The sequence below is a fragment of the Alosa sapidissima genome, chromosome 3, assembly GCF_018492685.1.
Source record: "Alosa sapidissima isolate fAloSap1 chromosome 3, fAloSap1.pri, whole genome shotgun sequence".
NCBI lineage: Eukaryota > Metazoa > Chordata > Actinopteri > Clupeiformes > Clupeidae > Alosa > Alosa sapidissima.
The window spans coordinates 28,959,193-28,978,117 of record NC_055959.1 but is presented as its reverse complement, the minus strand read 5'-3'; the positions used below and the strand labels follow the sequence as shown (position 1 = coordinate 28,978,117).

Here is an 18,925-nt window from a genome sequence, read left to right as displayed (position 1 = left end):
CTCTGCAATTAGAACGACTGGATGAAACGTGTTGAAAACGGTCTCCACTGATAAATATCACACTTGCTTACTTGGAAATGAGGTCCTATGTCCAAAATCCTGAACCACCCCTTTAAAGGGTTAAATTGTTTAACAGTGAAATATTGTAGTGAGGACTTTTATTTTTAAACAGTTTTTGGCAGAGGAAGCAGTTGAACAGGATGTGTAGTCTTAAAGGAGAATTCCGGTGTGATATTGACCTAAAGTGTATTGAAACATGATACCGAGTGTGAACGTATGTCTCATAGCCCATCTCGACTTGTCCCCTGCACTCCAAAATCTGGCGCTAGTTAGCCGATGCTACCAACAACTTTTTCAGTAGTGGTGCTTCGGCATCGGGCTAGCCATGCAAATAAATCACTGTTTTACACCCATTTACGAGGCTCAATGTATCTCCACACTTCATTGGTAGACTTCCTAGGGCCCTGACATTTAAAACGAGACATTGAGAACTTTGAAAAAGCACTGGTAGTTTACTTACAAGACGATTTATACAGACAGTATCTTCACGAAGTTTAACGTTTGCAGCCATCTTGAATTTAGTCACGATAAGTCGAGCAACGAGTAAGAATGAACAGGTATGATAAGGGATCAGATTCCAAAAATAATTCAGTGGAAATGCATGGATTCCAGTTTCTTCCAGTAGCAGCAACTGGAATCCATGCATTTCCACTGAATTATTTTTGGAATCTGATCCCTTATCATACCTGTTAATTCTTACTAGTTGCTCGACTTATCGTGACTAAATTCAAGATGGCTGCAAACGCTAAACTTCGTGAAGATACTGTCTGTATAAATCGTCTTGTAAGTAAACTACCAGTGCTTTTTCAAAGTTCTCAATGTCTCGTTTTAAATGTCAGGGCCCTAGGAAGTCTACCAATGAAGTGTGGAGATACATTGAGCCTCGTAAATGGGTGTAAAACAGTGATTTATTTGCATGGCTAGCCCGATGCCGAAGCACCACTATTGAAAAAGATGTTGGTAGCATCGGCTAACTAGCGCCAGATTTTGGAGTGCAGGGGACAAGCCGAGATGGGCTATGAGACATACGTTCACACTCGGTATCATGTTTCGATACACTTTAGGTCAATATCACACCGGAATTCTCCTTTAAAGGTGCGGTTTGTAGGATTGTTACCGAACGTTCTGTAGGCTAAAATCAAAACACTGGTGAACGTTCTCAAGACTACGTAGACTCGAGTCTCTTCTGGGTTGCCAGATGTAGGCTAATGAAGACACACCAAATTCGATGCCACAAATTGGAGGTTTCTAACGGACATTTCTTTCTACTGTACTTGCTGCTACCATGGCCAGCGACGACGACACGGTAGGTACAATAATGAATTATCCAGTTTTCGACATTGTTTCACTGTAGCACTAGGCCTGACCCGCACGTATTTTTAGCCTGTCAGGCGAATTTGATTGTAGCCTTTCATCATCAACACAAAATCATGTGGGTCCGTCAACAAATGTGTTGCTACTGTTGTGAATGCCAGTTTGCTTTGTTATATTAGTTAGAAGGCCTCTATGCTAAACCCGTTTGCAGACACTAACAATAACATATTAGGCTACTAAGTGAGCTATACTGTTAGTGTTGAACTAGGGATTAGCATAAGCATAATATTCATCCTTGTTTCAGTCCGAAATCAGCTTTGAGCTACCAACACCGCCTCAAAGAGGTGGACGAGGAAGGGGGGGCAGAGGAAGAGGTGGCAGAGGCAGGAGAGGTGGCAGGGATGAGGAGGACAGAATCATTTCGCTCCAGACACAGAGAAGGGTTCAGACAGAGGTTTGTAGGCTAGTACAGTCTATTAGAGCTATCTACGGAAGTAGGTCTTAACATTTCAACTGAATAGATGGCTGCAACAACATGTGTGTTTGTCAAAAATAAATTAATCTTAAAGCTGTTTTTTTTTTTTTTTTTTCATTTTCAGGAACTCATTGATAAAATGAGTGAGCTTCAGCTGCGGAAACTAGCTGGACAGCTTTTTGCACGCCAGCCAGGGTTGGTTTTTGATGCTCTGTCATCAATCAATGATTCCGTTCGGCCCCCGTCTGAGAGCTTACCTGTGGGGTGGTGCAGGTGTGGAAATTGCAGAGAGATGGCCACAGACGCGGAGAGGAAGTGTTGTGGACAAAGGCCAGCTCTCTGCATTAGTCAGACACCCCATTTCTCCCTGTACTGCCTGGAAGACGGCTATTTGCGTTTACACAGGCAGTACAGGGACGATGTCTTAGTATTTGACGAAGCAAGGGAGCCGGGGGAGGATAACCGGGAGTATAGGTATGCTGCCTACCGGCAATTCATTTTTTGGCAGCATGGGGCCTTAGGTCGGGGAAACAGAAGATCTATTCCTAGTTGCTGCATATGGCGTATTAGAGACAAATACCCCGATCCACATGGCCAATACACTGGTTTTCTCCCTCACCTGTAACCCTCTCTGTCTATACCCTTTATATATATATATATTTCAACTAAATTAAAATTAAACATTTACAAGAATATGTTATGTTGGCTTCTTTTAAGAGATAATATGAAAATTAACAAATACCGAACTCAATGTGAAATTACTTTTAACATATACACCTTCATTTAAGACACAGAAAAGGATTAAATGACAAAGTAAGTCAATGGCATTTTTATTGACAACTTATAGTGTATAACTATAGCATCAAAGTCTGTTCTCACCCCAACCACAGACTGTTCACCCCACTCCCCTCCGGGAGGCATTACAGGTCTCTCAGCACCCGAACCAAGCAGGTTCAGAGGAAGCTTCTTTCCTGTCTATGCACCACCTGTCTATACTTTGTATATCACATTGCACTTTTCTGCTTTTTTGCACTTCTGGTTAGACACAAACTGCATTTCATTGTCTTTGTACTTGTACTTTGCACAATGACAATAAAGTTGAATCTAATCTAATCTATAGTTTTAATTATGTACAGTATTGTGATCAAATCTAATCTATAGTTATGATTATGTACAGTATTGTGATCTAAGATAATCTATAGTTTTGATTATGTACAGTATTGTGATCAAATCTAATCTATAGTTATGATTATGTACAGTATTGTGATCTAAGATAATCTATGGTTTTGATTATGTGAAGTATTGTGATCTAATCTAATCTATAGTTATGATTATGTACAGTATGTACAGTATTGTGAGGCTCGACCCAATTCCCACGAAGGACTCAAATTTCTGCTCTGGCACTGAGGACAAAACAAAACAAACACAATAATATTATCAGAAATTGAAACAAAAGGTTTTGTTCTTCCATGAGTTAAGTAGTTGGTACCTTTCATATGTATATTTAGCTCATTACGTTCAAGAAACATGCCACTGATGTTGGCAATTGTCATAAATTTGTTGCATGCTTCATTAGTTTGCCATGCTGTACCCCTTACCTATTACACTACACTCCTTTCGGAACTACTATATAAACACTGAGAAAGGTCTTTTGTGTATTCCTTAACATCAAGACAAAAAAAAAAAAAAAAAAAAAAAAAAGGTATGTTTGACTTACCGAGACATCTCCCGACTTGTGTTCTCACAAGTTCATCTAAGGTTGGTGCTGGCACAGGAGGAAGCAGTCCTAGCCTTCTGGGGTCATGGGGGCGAAGTGATCTCCGCCTGGGCATTCCCTTACCAGTCAGCCTCTTGTGCAGGATCCTTGCCTGCAGGTTAGGAATGTGGCCGTAGGTCTTGGCAGCCTTTACAGTGTAGACACTGTATCTTCGCGCCTGCTTTTTATAAAGTCTCCTGTATCTGAAATTAGAGACAGAACGTGCAACACAACCATTAACATTTTTTACATTTTTAACAATTTTAACCCATTTATCCTGTGTCCGGTAACCCCCCCCCCCCCCTCACTTTCCCCCAACTTTCTAAATCATTACACTATTGTTATTGCATTTCTATTTCATTGTTACACCGTGAACATGGTTATGTAGCATAGTCATATAAAAAAGTCTAGAAATTAGTTAAGGTTAATGTGTTAAAATAGCCAAAAAAATGTATCTTACTGTTTGCTTCCGTCAGGTTTGGTAAGCTCAGGTCTGTCCAGGTGAAAATTGTAGTCCATGGCTGCCAAAATGGTCCTGGCCTCAAAGACAGGTGGTGTGTATGCTGTCCTCTTGCTGGCATACATTAGGATGTGGTTCTGGAATGATTCCAGCTCCGCTGTAGATCTTTTTAAAAAAAAAAAAAATCCATTTAAAATGTTTTCTGTTTCATTAATTTACATACTCCTTTAGAAACTATATATAACAATTACCTGAAGTTCAGATATTTGTGAACATCCTTGAGCCATCTTTTGTTCCTCATGATGGTCTTCAGAGCCTCATGCGGTGCAGAACCTCTCGTGAGCCATTGTTTTGAGGGGTCATGTTCCTCATGGTGGCAGCCTCCTAGCACCCACGTGTGTTCATTCACCACATGGTGAGCGAGTCCAAACCACAGCTCCTTTGGTAAAATCAACAGTGTTATTGTAACAATATGTGTGTTTATGTGTATGTGTAAACATTAAATCCAATATATTTAAAAACCACTTACAAGGAAGCGCTGGTATGACCCAGCAACTTTGCAGCACCACCAAAAGTGGTTTACAATGTCCTTTAGCCAATAATTCAGGCAGGACTGGCCTCTGATTTGTGCTGCCTGTTAAGAATGTACAGAGATATAACATAGTAATACAAAGTCACTATTTAAAAAAAGGCAATACTTTGCCCTGAGTAGCCCACTTACAGCATTGATCCTTTTGGCCAAGTTCTTGGCTCCATGCCACATGTCTAGGCTGTGCTGCACACCAAGGTCTTTGTATTTTCCTTTGTCTGGGCAAGAGAAGTAAATAATAATTTACAGTGGTGTGAGAAAGTGTTTTCCTCCTTCCTGATTTCTTAATTTTTCCGCATGTTTGTCACACCTAAATGTTTCAGTTCATCAAACAAATTTAAATTCTGGTACACAATTCTAATCCTTACTTACTCATGAGGGCAGATATCTGAACATGGGCATCTGTGCAGACCTCAACAAGCTTCAGCTCACTGAGAAGCCCATCCATAGTCCTGATGAATGCCTCTTTCTCCATGATGACCGAGTTTCTAGAGGTTTCCCTCTTGTCAATGGTAATGACCGATATTATTGCCCTGGTGTCATTTTCCATTGCGGTGTATGTACAATACTGTGCACAGTGCCCAGGGCTGTCCATTCTTCCATCAGCTAATAAAACAAAACAGGTCATAAGAAAACATACTGTATATTAACTGAACACTATACAATATCATCGTTATCAATACTATTATTGTCAGACACCAAACAGGACGAGGACCACAATTGCGTCACGTTCAAAAGTTTATTTAAGGGTTGGGGGTTTCAGGGGTTCCGGGGGGGGTACAGGAGTTCCAAGAGTCTGCGTGTGTGTGTTCCCCCAGTAGCCGAACAGCGAAGGCAGGAGCTGGATGATCCGGGAAGTCCTGGGGGAAACACACACACAACAGCAATTGAAACGAAGCAGCAGTACAGTCAAGGACTAGGCGGTATTCGTAGAAGAGGGACGGAAGGCAGGTCAAGATTACCGGGGCTGGAGAACACAGAAGTAGTCGAGCGGGTCCGGGATCACAGGCAAAGAGTCAGAGGCGTTTTCAATAAACAGGCAGGTAACTGGTGCTGGTTGCAGACGATCTGACAAGTGTGGACTGAAAAGCAAGGCTTTATATAGAGGGCATGATGAGTGGTGAATGCAGTGCAGCTGGTAGGTAACGAGGGTGAGGCAGAGCAGAGCAGGAACAGGTGGAGGTCATCAGGCTTCAATCAGCACGTGTTACCAGGCAGAGAGAGAGCTCATGACAGAACCCCCCCCCTAAGGGACGGCCCCAGAAGTCCCCAAGAGTGACACCACGTCGGGAGGGCGGAGGGGAGCCGGTGGAGGGCTAGAATTCCTCCGAGCGGTCCGAGTGAACATCCTCATCCTCGGAGGGAGCTGGAGGGTCGTGGACAGAAGACGGGACAGGTACCGAGACAGGGTCAGGGTCAGGCACATGACAGGAAGCCGGGCGGGCAGGACGGTTAGGGACCCCTCTGGGGCGGCCCCTACGGATTGCAGGTTGATCAGGATGCAGACGGTGGAAGTCGGCGATGAGTGTCCGGTCCACAATCCGACTGGCTGGCACCCAGGTTCTCTCCTCAGGTCCATAGCCCTCCCAGTCGACGAGATACTGGAGGCCCCTACCTCGCCGTCTGGACCGAAGCAGGCGTCGAACGGTGTACACCAGCCCACCGTCAACGAGGCGAGGAGGAGGAGGAGGAAGCGGCACGGGGACCAGCGGGCTTTCATGCGTCGGCTTGACTTTCGAAACATGGAAAGTAGGGTGCACCCTCATGGAGGTTGGCAACTGGAGCCGGACTGCGGTTGGGCTGATGACCCTCTGGATAGGGAACGGGCCGAGGAATCGAGGTGCCAGTTTACGCGATTCCACCCGCAGTGGGAGATCCTTGGCTGACAGCCACACCTTCTGGCCAACACGGTAGGCGGGTGCCGGCGATCTTCGGCGGTTAGCCCCAGTGGCATAGCTGACAGCTGACTTGAGTAGCGTGGCACGAGCTTGTGACCAGGTACGACGGCAACGGCGGGCATAGGCGAGGGCAGACGGGCAGGACACATCTCCTTCCTGGCTGGGGAACAGGGGGGGCTGGTAGCCATACACACACTGGAAAGGTGACATACCAGTGGCAGAGCAGGTGAGGGAGTTGTGAGCATACTCTATCCACATCAGTTGTTGTGCCCAAGCCTGGGGTTTGCGAGAAACCATGCACCGCAGCGCCTTCTCCAGCTCCTGGTTTGCCCGCTCGGATTGACCATTGGACTGGGGGTGGAACCCAGAGGTGAGACTCACTGTGGCCCCTAGAAGACGGCAGAACTCCTTCCAGAACGTAGAGGTAAATTGCGGGCCTCGGTCAGAGACAACATCCCTGGGCAGCCCGTGTAGACGGAAGACATGATCAAGAACAGCCTGGGCAGTCTCTCTGGCAGATGGCAGTTTAGGGAGGGGAATGAAGTGTGCCATCTTGCTAAACCGGTCAACCACAGTGAGAATGACAGTCATCCCACCTGATGGTGGGAGGCCAGTTACAAAGTCCAAGGAGACGTGGGACCAGGGTCGTGTGGGCACAGGCAAGGGCTGGAGTAAACCAGCGGGGGGCCGAGTGGAGGACTTGTTCTGATTGCAGGTGGGGCAGGCACGGACGAATTCTCGGACATCCCTTCTCAAAGACGACCACCAAAAGCGCTGGGCAAGGAGATGGCAGGTGCGGGCGGAGCCCGGGTGGCAGGCAAGGCGGGAGTTGTGTCCCCACTGTATGACCCGGGACCTCAAATTATCTGGGACGAAGAGACGACCGTCTGGGCATGCACTGGGACTGGGATGGTCACGGAGGGCCTCTTGAATTTCCTCCTCGATATCCCAGGTCAGGGCAGCTACGACGCAGGGATCGGGCAGAATTGATGCAGGTTCCTGGGAAGGGGCGTCATCCTTATGAAACTGACGGGAGAGAGCGTCCGGCTTGGTGTTCCGAGAACCTGGGCGGTATGACAGGGTGAAGTTGAATCTGGTGAAAAACAAGGCCCAGCGGGACTGTCTGGGGTTAAGACGTTTGGCATTGCGGATGTATTCGAGGTTTTTGTGATCGGTCCAGACCAGGAACGGAACTGTGGACCCCTCCAGCCAGTGACGCCACTCCTCCAGGGCAAGCTTGACAGCCAACAGCTCACGGTTTCCAACATCATAATTGCGCTCTGCAGGTGAAAGCCGGCGAGAGAAAAATGCACAGGGGTGCAACTTGTTGTCCTCCTCTGCCCGTTGAGAGAGTATGGCCCCGACTCCCACGTCTGAGGCATCCACCTCGACAACGAACTGCCGGTCTGAATCCGGCATCTGGAGGATGGGGGCAGTGGTGAACCGGGCCTTGAGGGTATGAAAGGCTGTGTTGGCCTCTGGGGTCCAGGAAAAGGGGTGTTTGATGCTGGTCAGAGCTGTGAGGGGAGCGGCGACGGAGCTGTAGTTCCGGATGAATTTCCGGTAGAAATTGGCAAAACCGAGGAATTGCTGCAGCTTCTTCCTATTCCCCGGAACTGGCCAGGAGGTAACTGCCGAGACCTTTGCGGGGTCCATCTGGATATTGCCTTCAGCGACGATGTATCCCAGGAATGACACAGTCTGAGCATGGAACTCGCATTTCTCCGCCTTGACATAGAGAGAGTTCTCCAGGAGCCGTCGAAGAACCAGCTGGACATGACGGGTGTGTTCGGACAGAGTTCTGGAGAAAATTAAGATGTCGTCCAGGTACACGAAGACGAATTTATTCAGCATGTCCCGCAGCACATCATTCACCAGCGCCTGGAATACCGCTGGGGCGTTGGTGAGGCCAAATGGCATTACCAGGTACTCATAATGGCCGGTGTGGGTGTTGAATGCAGTCTTCCACTCGTCACCCTCCCTTACTCGCACTAGGTGGTAAGCATTTCTAAGGTCCAGTTTGGTGAAAATAGTGGATCCCTGGAGCAATTCAAAAGCAGAGGTGAGTAAAGGCAGAGGGTACCGGTTCTTCACTGTGACATCATTCAGACCTCGATAATCAATGCAGGGGCGAAGAGAACCATCTTTCTTTCCCACAAAGAAGAACCCGGCACCAGCAGGAGAGGAAGACGGGCGGATGAGTCCAGCTGCCAGGGAGTCCCTGATGTAATCCTCCATAGTTTTTCTTTCAGGAGGGGATAGTGAGTAGAGGTGACCTTTGGGTGGAGCAGTCCCAGGGAGGAGATCAATGGCACAGTCGTACGGACGGTGTGGGGGCAGAGATGTGGCTTTGGTCTTGTTGAACACCTCTCGGAGGCCATGGTAACATTCAGGGACATTAGAAATGTCGTGGGCAATGCTGGGGGGTACTGAGCCGGGGGGCAGCGAGGCAGCACGCAAACAGGTCAGGTGGCAGGCATTTCCCCACTCTTTCACAGTTCCGGAGGCCCAATCGAGGTGAGGATTGTGGAGACGGAGCCAAGGGTAGCCCAGGATTAGGGGTTGGCCTGGAGAGCTGAGCAGGTGGAAGCGGATGGTCTCTCGGTGGTTTCCTGACACCATCATTGAGATGGGGGCTGTGATGCTGGTAACTGTGCCAATTGCGTGACCGTCCAGGGCCCGGGCTGGAACAGGAGTGGACAAGCGATGGCTTTCCAAGCCCAGCTGACGAGCAAGTCCTGTGTCAATAATGTTTGCTTCTGCGCCAGAGTCCACCAGGGCTGCCAGGGTGTGGGTGGAATCAGACAGGTGAAGACAGACTTGGATGAGGGGTTTACGGCTGATGGAGGGCTGAATGTTCATTGAGCTCATCCGGATTCCTCCTACATCTGGTGAGCTCCGGCTTTTGCTGGACAGGTGGCGACTCGATGACCATCACCACCACAGTACAGGCACAAGTTGGAGGTGATGCGTCGCTGGCGCTCTGCAGGGGTTAGGGAGGTGCGGCCGATCTCCATCGGTTCAGACTGGTCCGGCTGGCTAGATGGTGTGGCAGGTGCGGACAGAAGGGCAGTTGGGACACTCCGTGTGCTGGTGGATGGACTCTGGCGCCCTCTCTCATGACGGCGGGCCTGGATCCTGCGGTCGATGCGGACAGCCAGAGCAATGGCTTCATCAAGAGTGGGGGGTTGATCATGGGAAACCAGCTCGTCCTTTATGTAGTCCGCCAGGCTGTGGAGGAAAGCATCCACCAATGCTTCCATGTTCCAGGAGCTCCGACTTGCCACGGTTCGAAAGTCGATGGAGTAATCCGCAACAGTCCTTCTGCCTTGGCGAATACTCATCAGGATCCGAGATGCCTCGGCTATTGTGGATTCCAAATCGAATACCTTGAGCATCTCCTCTGCGAATAGGTTGAAGGTTGCACATGCTGGGGTCTGGCGCTCGAACTCCGCCGTTCCCCAGAGTCGAGCTCGGCCCGTCAGGTGAGTGATCACGTAACCGACCCTCGCCCCTTCAGTGGCAAAAGTCCTGGGTTGCAGGGTAAACTGGACACGGCAGCTCGTCAGGAACGCCCGTACCTGGGTTGGGTCGCCGCTGAACCGCTCTGGATTGCCGATCCTGGGTTCTGGGGCTCCGGCAGCCACGGTAGCAGTGGACTGGGCAGGAGACTCGGGTGCTGGGCCGGTGAGCAGGCTGGCTGGGGCTGGGCCGGTGGGAGCAGGCAGAGGAGAAAGGTTGGTGAGAAGTTGAATGATCATTGCAAGTTGTTGCTGTTGCTGCTGGAACTGCTGACGCTGGCTCAAGCCGGCTTGAAGTAGGGAGGCAATGTCAGCAGTGTTGCGGTTTACCTCTCTCTCTGTCTCTTCCAGGCGTTGCATGGCGGTGGGTGGTTCTGGTTCGTCGGTTTCCATGCTGGTTCGACCGTGCGCTGGGTCCATGTTTGGTCAGATCGTACTGTCAGACACCAAACAGGACGAGGACCACAATTGCGTCACGTTCAAAAGTTTATTTAAGGGTTGGGGGTTTCAGGGGTTCCGGGGGGGGTACAGGAGTTCCAAGAGTCTGCGTGTGTGTGTTCCCCCAGTAGCCGAACAGCGAAGGCAGGAGCTGGATGATCCGGGAAGTCCTGGGGGAAACACACACACAACAGCAATTGAAACGAAGCAGCAGTACAGTCAAGGACTAGGCGGTATTCGTAGAAGAGGGACGGAAGGCAGGTCAAGATTACCGGGGCTGGAGAACACAGAAGTAGTCGAGCGGGTCCGGGATCACAGGCAAAGAGTCAGAGGCGTTTTCAATAAACAGGCAGGTAACTGGTGCTGGTTGCAGACGATCTGACAAGTGTGGACTGAAAAGCAAGGCTTTATATAGAGGGCATGATGAGTGGTGAATGCAGTGCAGCTGGTAGGTAACGAGGGTGAGGCAGAGCAGAGCAGGAACAGGTGGAGGTCATCAGGCTTCAATCAGCACGTGTTACCAGGCAGAGAGAGAGCTCATGACAATTATATCAACCACCAAAAGTGCGCCTTACCAACAATCACCACATCTTTGTCCTGTAGATGACTTATCATCTCCACCCTCTTCTCAAGCCAACATTCTTTGATTGTATCCACACAAAAGGTGTCCTGGATGGCAAAGTACGTGCTACGGTTCACCATTTCGATGTTCATAAACTTGAACAGCAGGGAAACTTTGGCATAGTTACTCCCTGAGAGTAGGATGTTGGTAGCCAACATGAAGTCTCCAGCCAACATGGAATATTTCACGGTGGGTTGAGAGGTCCATTTCCACACAGTATGGCCAGCAGGACAGGTCTTAAAAATAAGTTAAAGAGAAGTGTGAAGGTAAGCAAAACTTGTAAGTACTTTATGCAACTAACCAGATATTTTCCTATTTATTAAGTCTTGCAAAAAAACATTTCTGCTAAATTAACATTAATAGAGAAAAGGGCGTACAACCTGTTTGCTTACCCATTCCATAATGCTAGCTGTTCCCCTTGCTGTAATGGAAACCTCAAAGGGAGGGAGGCATGGGCAGTCTGTGTGACTGCGTGGGCACCTGTATGGGCACTGTTTAATGGGCAGCATAAGGACAGCTGCCAGCTGTTTCAAGCAGTCCTCATAGCAGATGGATGCCCGTTTTCCAATTAGGTCATCCTCAGCCAAGACCTCCAGTTGTGCGGGAAGAATGGTTGGCGGCATTGGTATATGAGCTGATGGAGGCTCAATCTCTGCATCGATGTCATGGACAACATCGCTCATGCTGATGATGGGCAGACTGTCAATGCACGATGTGGGCAGTGCTCCACCAATCCTACAGGACATAGATTGAAGCATCATCCTTAAAAGAGAGACAACTCACCCCAATATTCAATCTGTATTACTCTCTGAATAAAATTCCCACAATATTGTGTTAGTGTTAGTGTTGCTCCAACTCCAGAATGTTTATGCCCTGTTTATGGTGCCTGGGCTGTCTATTACTAATAGCCTACCTTATACTAATATGAGGTACGTAATCCTCATCTTGGCTATTATCGTCCTCATCATGGCTGTTGTCGTCCTTATCATGGTTTTCATCGTCCTCTTCATCTGTCCCCCAGTCAATACTGTAACATTTAAGATTAGAAAATATACTTCAGTAATATGGCATGGGTGAGTGGGGTTGGTAATGGGTATTCCCACGGGTGTTGTTCAGCCGTAGCCACGAGGTATAATAGGCTACTAACTAACAATATATAACTAGAAGAAAACTATTCCGACTTACACACTGTTTCTTAGGTCATTGAATTCACTTTCGTCCATCATGTGTGGTTCGCTCTGGACATTCATATTATGCAAACTACATGAAAATGAATAAATGCAAAATAAACAAACAAAGGCATTAATCTCAGTAACACATCCACAGCACAAATAGCTTGATGACTAACAGAAAATGTATTTGACCAGATACCTTGGCTCTAGAGCTTCAGGTGCATCCAAGGTGCTCTCCCTCTCCAGTGATCCACATGACAGATCTCTATAGAAACCAAAATGTCCATGAGACCCACATTTAACAAGCACAGTATTATTTCAGTAACAATACCAATAATAAATAAACAAGATACTGACCCATCAGACGGACATATTGATGACAGTGCTGGAGCAACAGACTTCGTCCACTGTGCCTTGCTAGGGGTGGAGGTACTTGGTCCCTCATAGCTACAAAAGAATGTCACAACTTTAGTATAGAGAACTCTCACATGTGTCTATGTTTGTTTGGACTTCTTCACATGTTGTTCTGCAGGGCCCGTTTTTCCGGTATGTGCGCGCGTGTGTGTGTGTGTGGGCGTAATGGCCTCCTGTAGGCCTATCCAAGACTTGAGTGAAAGAGTAGTCATCTATTACTGCGAAAGAAAGAACCATCGCAGGCTTTATACTATCATTCATTACGCTAGTGAAATATAGGCGAGACTGTCCAGCTACATTGTTGTCGGTCTCCTAATAATATGTGTCAATATAGCGATATGTAGGCCTAGCCTAGGTGAGAGGCTACATTGTTTCAATCAACACAACTCTTCTGACTCTAACATTAGCACTTGCTGGCAGGCCCAAAAGTAATAGCCTACCCCAAATTCACTGGCACCAGGCGTATGCCTAAATATTGTCTCGCCACAACTGTATCGATAAATTGACTAACGTTAACATTAGCACCGTTATCCCTAAACGGAATATCTGATCTGCAGCTAGACTAACGTTAGTTCTGCTAATTTTAACAGTTGACCTGCAGCTGCTTTAACGTTTCTCCAACCATGACATAGTAAAAACAAAAAATAGCCTACCTCTCTAACCAATGTAACATTATGTTAGCTGAAGTATGCGATTAAGATGAAGTTTACTTACCTGTCGAGGAGAAATATGGCCAACTCTGCGTCAGACTTGATGTTTTTAGTTTGACGAAGACGTCGCCATCTAAGGAAGGCTCCTCCGATGTCCACACGGTTTCTTGTTTTATCAAACAATCTTTTGGAAATGTGTCTTGTTTTCTTTTTTGGTGGCGATAACGCCATCGACTGCCTCTCATACTCGTCCATAACTACAACCGAACTGACAGTTGTTGACAGTTGGCCTTAGAAATCTGGCAACCCAAATAGCTGAACGCGCCAGCCATTATTAATACACTATTCTAGAATTAAATCGTTCAAAACATGAACGAAAATTCCAAGAGATTCCGCCCGTAACTCAATTTTTTTTTTCAGTTTTACGGCTTTATAGGGGTTATGGTAATGTTGTCAAATAAGCCATTACTTCCATTCATCGCGTTTTTTTACTCTCTGACGACATATGGTGATCATTTGTGGATTGATTTATTATCCACGTTTTTCCTACATACTGGACCTTTAATAGGGCCAGTTTGTATGCTTAAAGCCTGAGAATGGCAGTTGGGACAGGTGGCCTGAACACCTGCCATAGGATTCTAATTGCTTAATGGCTCTATTGTGATGTCATCAGCCCATGTTAAGTCTATGGGGACATTTTGAACAGTTTTTAATTAATAGTTTAAAAAGTATAAAAGTTACAAAGCTGAAAAATACATAGCACTCTTGTCCTAAGTAAGACCTACGTAACATAATTTGAATGAAGTTTCTACATTAAACGGTTGAAGCTGCATTAAATGCGTTAGAAGAAGAAGAATAAGAAGCCTAGGAAGAACAGTACAGTGCATTTTCATGCACTGTAATAAGAAGCCTAGGAAGAACAGTACAGTGCATTTTCATGCACTGTAATAAGAACTAGAAATGCAATTCCAAGGAATTACCAGTGCATGAAAGTGCTAAAGTTGTGATGTAAAATATCATGTATAGTTAAAACAGATAATACAGAGATGGTTACTACGGTGATGCTAGGATAGACATGGTGGTTGCATAGCTTAATAAAAGTTGATAGTTTAAAAGTAGACTGTTTAAAAGCTGAATGTAGATAGTTTAAAAGTTGTTGATAGACAGTAGATAGTTTAAAAGTTGTTGATAGACAGCTAGTTTAATAGATAGTTTAATGATAGTTTAAAAGTAGACCGTTTAAAAGTTGAAGGTAAATAGTTTAAAAGTTGTTGACAGACTGGAAGTTGAATGAATGTTGATATTCAAATAGTTTAATGGCTGTGTATAAATGGCTGCTAGCAGTTATGCTAAGATTTGTAATTCTGCTAACCATGCTACTTAGCTAATGTTTTATAGTAGTGCTAGCAATGCTAACATGTTAACCATACTACTTAGCTAACTTAACTAACATTTTCTAGCAGTTTTGCTAAACATTTTCTAGCAGTTTTGCTAAACATGCTAACTATGCTAGCAATGCTAACATGCTAACTATGTTAACCATGTGACTTAGTTAACCAAGCTTATCATTTTTAGTAGTTATGCTAACTATGCTAACTAACATGCTAACTATGTTAACCATGTTACTTAGCTAACTTAGCTAATCATTTTTAGTAGTTATGCTAACTATGCTAACTAGCATGCTAATGCTAACTATGCTAACCAAACTAACATTTTCTAGCAGTTTTGGCTTAAATGTTTGCTAGCAGTTATGCTAAGATTTGTAATTCTGCTAACCATGCTACTTAGCTAATGTTTTATAGTAGTGCTAGCAATGCTAACATGTTAACCATGCTACTTAGCTAACTTAACTAACATTTTCTAGCAGTTTTGCTAAACATTTTCTAGCAGTTTTGCTAAACATGCTAACTAGGCTAGCAATGGTAATTATCATTTTTAGTAGTTATGCTAACTATGCTAACTAGCATGCTAACTATGTTAACCATGTTACTTAGCTAATCATTTTTAGTAGTTATGCTAACCATGCTAACTAACATGCTAATGCTAACTATGCTAACCATTTTACTTTATTACCTTTACATTATAACCATTTTAGCTAACCTGGCTAATCATTTTTAGTAGTTTTGCTAAAAATGCTAACTAGCATGCTAACATGCTAGCATGCTAACTATGCTAACCATGTTACTTAGCTAACTTAGCTAATCATTTTTAGCAGTTTTGCTAAAAATGCTAACTAGCATGCTAACTATGCTAACTTAGCTAATCATTTTTAGCAGTTATGCTAACTATGCTAACTAGCATGCTAACATGCTAGCATGTTAACTATGCTAACCATGTTACTTAGCTAACTTAGCTAATCATTTTTAGCAGTTTTGCTAAAAATGCTAACTAGCATGCTAACATACTAATATGCTAACTATGCTAACCATGTTACTTAGCTAACTTAGCTAATCATTTTTAGCAGTTATGCTAACTATGCTAACTAGCATGCTAACATGCTAGCATGTTAACTACGCTAACCATGTTACTTAGCTAACCTAGCTAATCATTTTTAGCAGTTTTGCTAAAAATGCTAACTAGCATTCTAACATGCATGAAAATGCACATGGATGTGACTTAGCTAACCTAGCTAATCATTTTTAGCAGTTTTGCTAAAAATGCTAACAATGCTAGCAATGCTAACATGCTAACTTTGTTAACCATGCTAACTAGCTACAGTTGGTAGGAGTCATAGTTGATGAAAAGTGTTGACAGTTGATGACAAGTTAAACGTTTTTGATAGACAGCTAGTGAATGTATATAGTTTAAAAGTTTAAAAGTTGAATGTAGATAGTTTAAAAGTTGTTGATAGACAGCTAGTTTAATAGATAGATAGTTTAATGATAGTTTAAAAGTAGACCGGTTAAAAGTTGAATGTAAAAAGTTCAGTAGTTTAATGGGTTACATTGTTTAACAGTGGATTATTGTAGTGAGGACTTTTATTTTGAAACAGTTTTGGTCAGAGGAAACAGTTGAATAGGATGTGTAGTCTTAATTGACCCAGATTGTATGCTTAAAGCCTGAACACCTGCCATAGGATTCTAATTGCTTAACGGCCGTATTATGATGTCACAATCGGCAATGTTAAGTCTATGGGGATTTTTAAAAAGTTTTTCTTTAATAGTTTAAAAAGTATAAAAGTTTCAAAGTTGAAAAGACATAGCAACCCGATCTGTTTGAAGACCTACGTTACAAAGTTTGAATGAAGTTTCTAAGTTAAACTGTTCAAGAGAAATTACGTGCGGAAAAAGTGGTAAGCGGAATAATAATAATAAGAAGAAGTTGCCTAGGAAGAACAGTACAGTGCATTTTCATGCACTGTAATAAGAAGCCTAGGAAGAACAGTACAGTGCATTTTCATGCACTGTAATAAGCATAAGAATAAGAAGCCTAGGAAGAACAGTACAGTGCATTTTCATGCACTGTAATAATAATAATAAGAAGCCTAGGAAGAACAGTACAGTGCATTTTCATGCTTGTGCAGGTTGAATCATGCATGCAGGTTGATTCAGTGTGACAGTGGGATTCGCGTTGCGTTTACCCAGACTGGAGATTACGAGATACTGGGTAGCCTAAGTCACGCAATTTGGGAGATCTGGGATAAACAATGTTTTCTTGTAATGTAAGTACATATGTGTCGTATTTTGTCATGCAATGTACTTATAATGAGTTCAGTTAACTATTTTGAGTTTAGTTGATGATTTATGTGTCTTGTAAGTCATGTTTTAGAGATTGGCAATGAAGCATATTTTCACGTGAACTAGCGTGCTAATTGTCACTTGCTTTACATGTTATTCACACACAGTTTTATTTTGTTTCATAGATATATCACATACATTTGCAACTAGCACAAATACATTCAAGTATTTGTATAGTGTTTACCCAGACTGGAGATTACTAGATGGATTGTTGTCCCGAGATCTATTTGCTGAACCCACAATTCCACACTGTCATACTTTGTTCCAGCAATAAAGAAACCTGATCCAAGTGGTTGTCAGTGGTGATGTGTAGAAGCAGTAGAATGGAGTGACCTGTCACACGGGCAACATAACCAGCCAAACTGCAACTACACGTGTCTCGGTTGTTACTCTAGGGTAGACCAACTCACTTTCTGGAGGTATACTGCCCCATCTTTTATGGAATGTGGAGTAAGAATTGATTTGTTGGCGGACATTAAACATGGCATCTTTAATGTAGCCTATTTGTCACAGCAGCAAGAGTCATTCATGTCTCGTGTGGACTGAGGAGAAGCAGGAGGAACGGTTGATGGGCAGAATTTTTATTAGACCCCTCCTCTGCCTTGCAAAAACATAAAATGTATAGTTGTTTCTGCTTAACATGCACTGTATATTTCACTTAAATAGTATAATCAACTAATTTCTTTTAGTAATGACATGGGTTTTCACAAAACACACAAACATTAGTAGTGACCACCTAACATAATTATTACAACTAAATCTGGGTTTACAGACATAATACATAGACATACATAAAAACATAAATCATAATAAGAATATAATAAATAATAAAAGTGCATGTAAAACAATCAAGTGGAAGTGTTTAAAAAACTGGTGACAATGGGTATAAAAGAGTTCACCTCTTGGACACAACTCTACCGCCAGACGGAAGCAGTACGAACTCTGAAAACAAGGGATAACTGGGATCATCCAGGATCGACCAGGCTTTTTTGAGTGCTTTGTTCTTGTGCAGGGAAGGAATGTTAACTAAGGTAGCCCCTGCAATCTTACACATGCGTTAACTAGGCTATACTTTGGAGACGGTTTTTGTTCTTCAGAGGTAAAGACCCATACCAGCAAATAAAAGAAAAAGTAACAACAGATTCAATAAAACAACTATAAAACATCTTCATAAAAGTGCTGTCCACATTAAAGTGTCTAAGTTTGTGGTAAAAGTAGGCCTACATACGTTGGTGAGCTTTCTTACACACAATGTCGACCTGATGCTCAAATGTTAATTTGTTGTCAATCACAGTCCCAAGATATTTGTAATTCTGAACAGTTTCCACAGCCTGACCATTATAAAAACAGGGGAAATGGCATCCTGTCTCTTCCTAAAATCAATGATCATCTCCTTGGTCTTACTGACAATTCATATCTAAAAAGGATGAATTGCACCAGCTGATAAAATCTGACACCACAGGGTCGTGGTCCTGATCATCTTCATTTAAAAGAGATACAATGACGGAGTCGTCAGAAAACTTATGTCGTTTGGATGTTAACTTTGGCACATATTTGTTAGAACAAATAAAAGAGGTGAGAGGACACAGCCCTGTGGTGAACCAGTGGAAGAGATAAGAGCATCAGATAAAACATCATTGACCTTCACACGTTGGGATCTGACAGTTAAGAAATCCATCTACCAGCATTAAATTCCCAGGTCAATGTTATGTAAGCTCTTTAACCTTTCAGCTAAGATGTGTGGCTGAATGCAATTGAAAGCAGAAGAAAAGTCAATAAAAATAAGACGTACAAACGTCTTAGCCCCCTCTAAATGGGC

The 18,925-nt window shown here is 44.2% G+C and overlaps 1 protein-coding gene across 1 annotated transcript; it reads right to left on the bottom strand.

The window, feature by feature from the left end:
- Window positions 1–2,969: 2,969 nt before the first annotated feature.
- On the bottom strand, window positions 2,970–13,761 carry LOC121705499. Its single transcript, XM_042086493.1, has 14 exons — window positions 13,434–13,761; window positions 12,663–12,752; window positions 12,505–12,570; window positions 12,319–12,393; window positions 12,047–12,160; window positions 11,526–11,868; window positions 11,087–11,369; window positions 5,027–5,260; window positions 4,787–4,872; window positions 4,595–4,699; window positions 4,317–4,504; window positions 4,066–4,230; window positions 3,567–3,808; window positions 2,970–3,252 (listed from the first exon to the last, which is right to left on the bottom strand). The coding sequence occupies exons 1-14, from the start codon at window positions 13,622–13,624 to the stop codon at window positions 3,164–3,166; spliced, it is 2,271 nt and encodes a 756-aa protein (XP_041942427.1). The 5' UTR covers window positions 13,625–13,761; the 3' UTR covers window positions 2,970–3,163.
- Window positions 13,762–18,925: the final 5,164 nt, after the last annotated feature.

Coding starts and splice junctions, on each gene's coding strand:
- LOC121705499 (XM_042086493.1), bottom strand. CDS start 13,624: ATGGACGAGTATGAGAGGCAGTCGATGGCGTTATCGCCACCAAAAAAG. Junction 11,869..12,046: donor GTACCTCATATTAGTATAAG/GTAGGCTATTAG, acceptor TATGTCCTGTAG/GATTGGTGGAGCACTGCCCA. Junction 3,253..3,566: donor ACAAGTCGGGAGATGTCTCG/GTAAGTCAAACA, acceptor TTTTGTCCTCAG/TGCCAGAGCAGAAATTTGAG.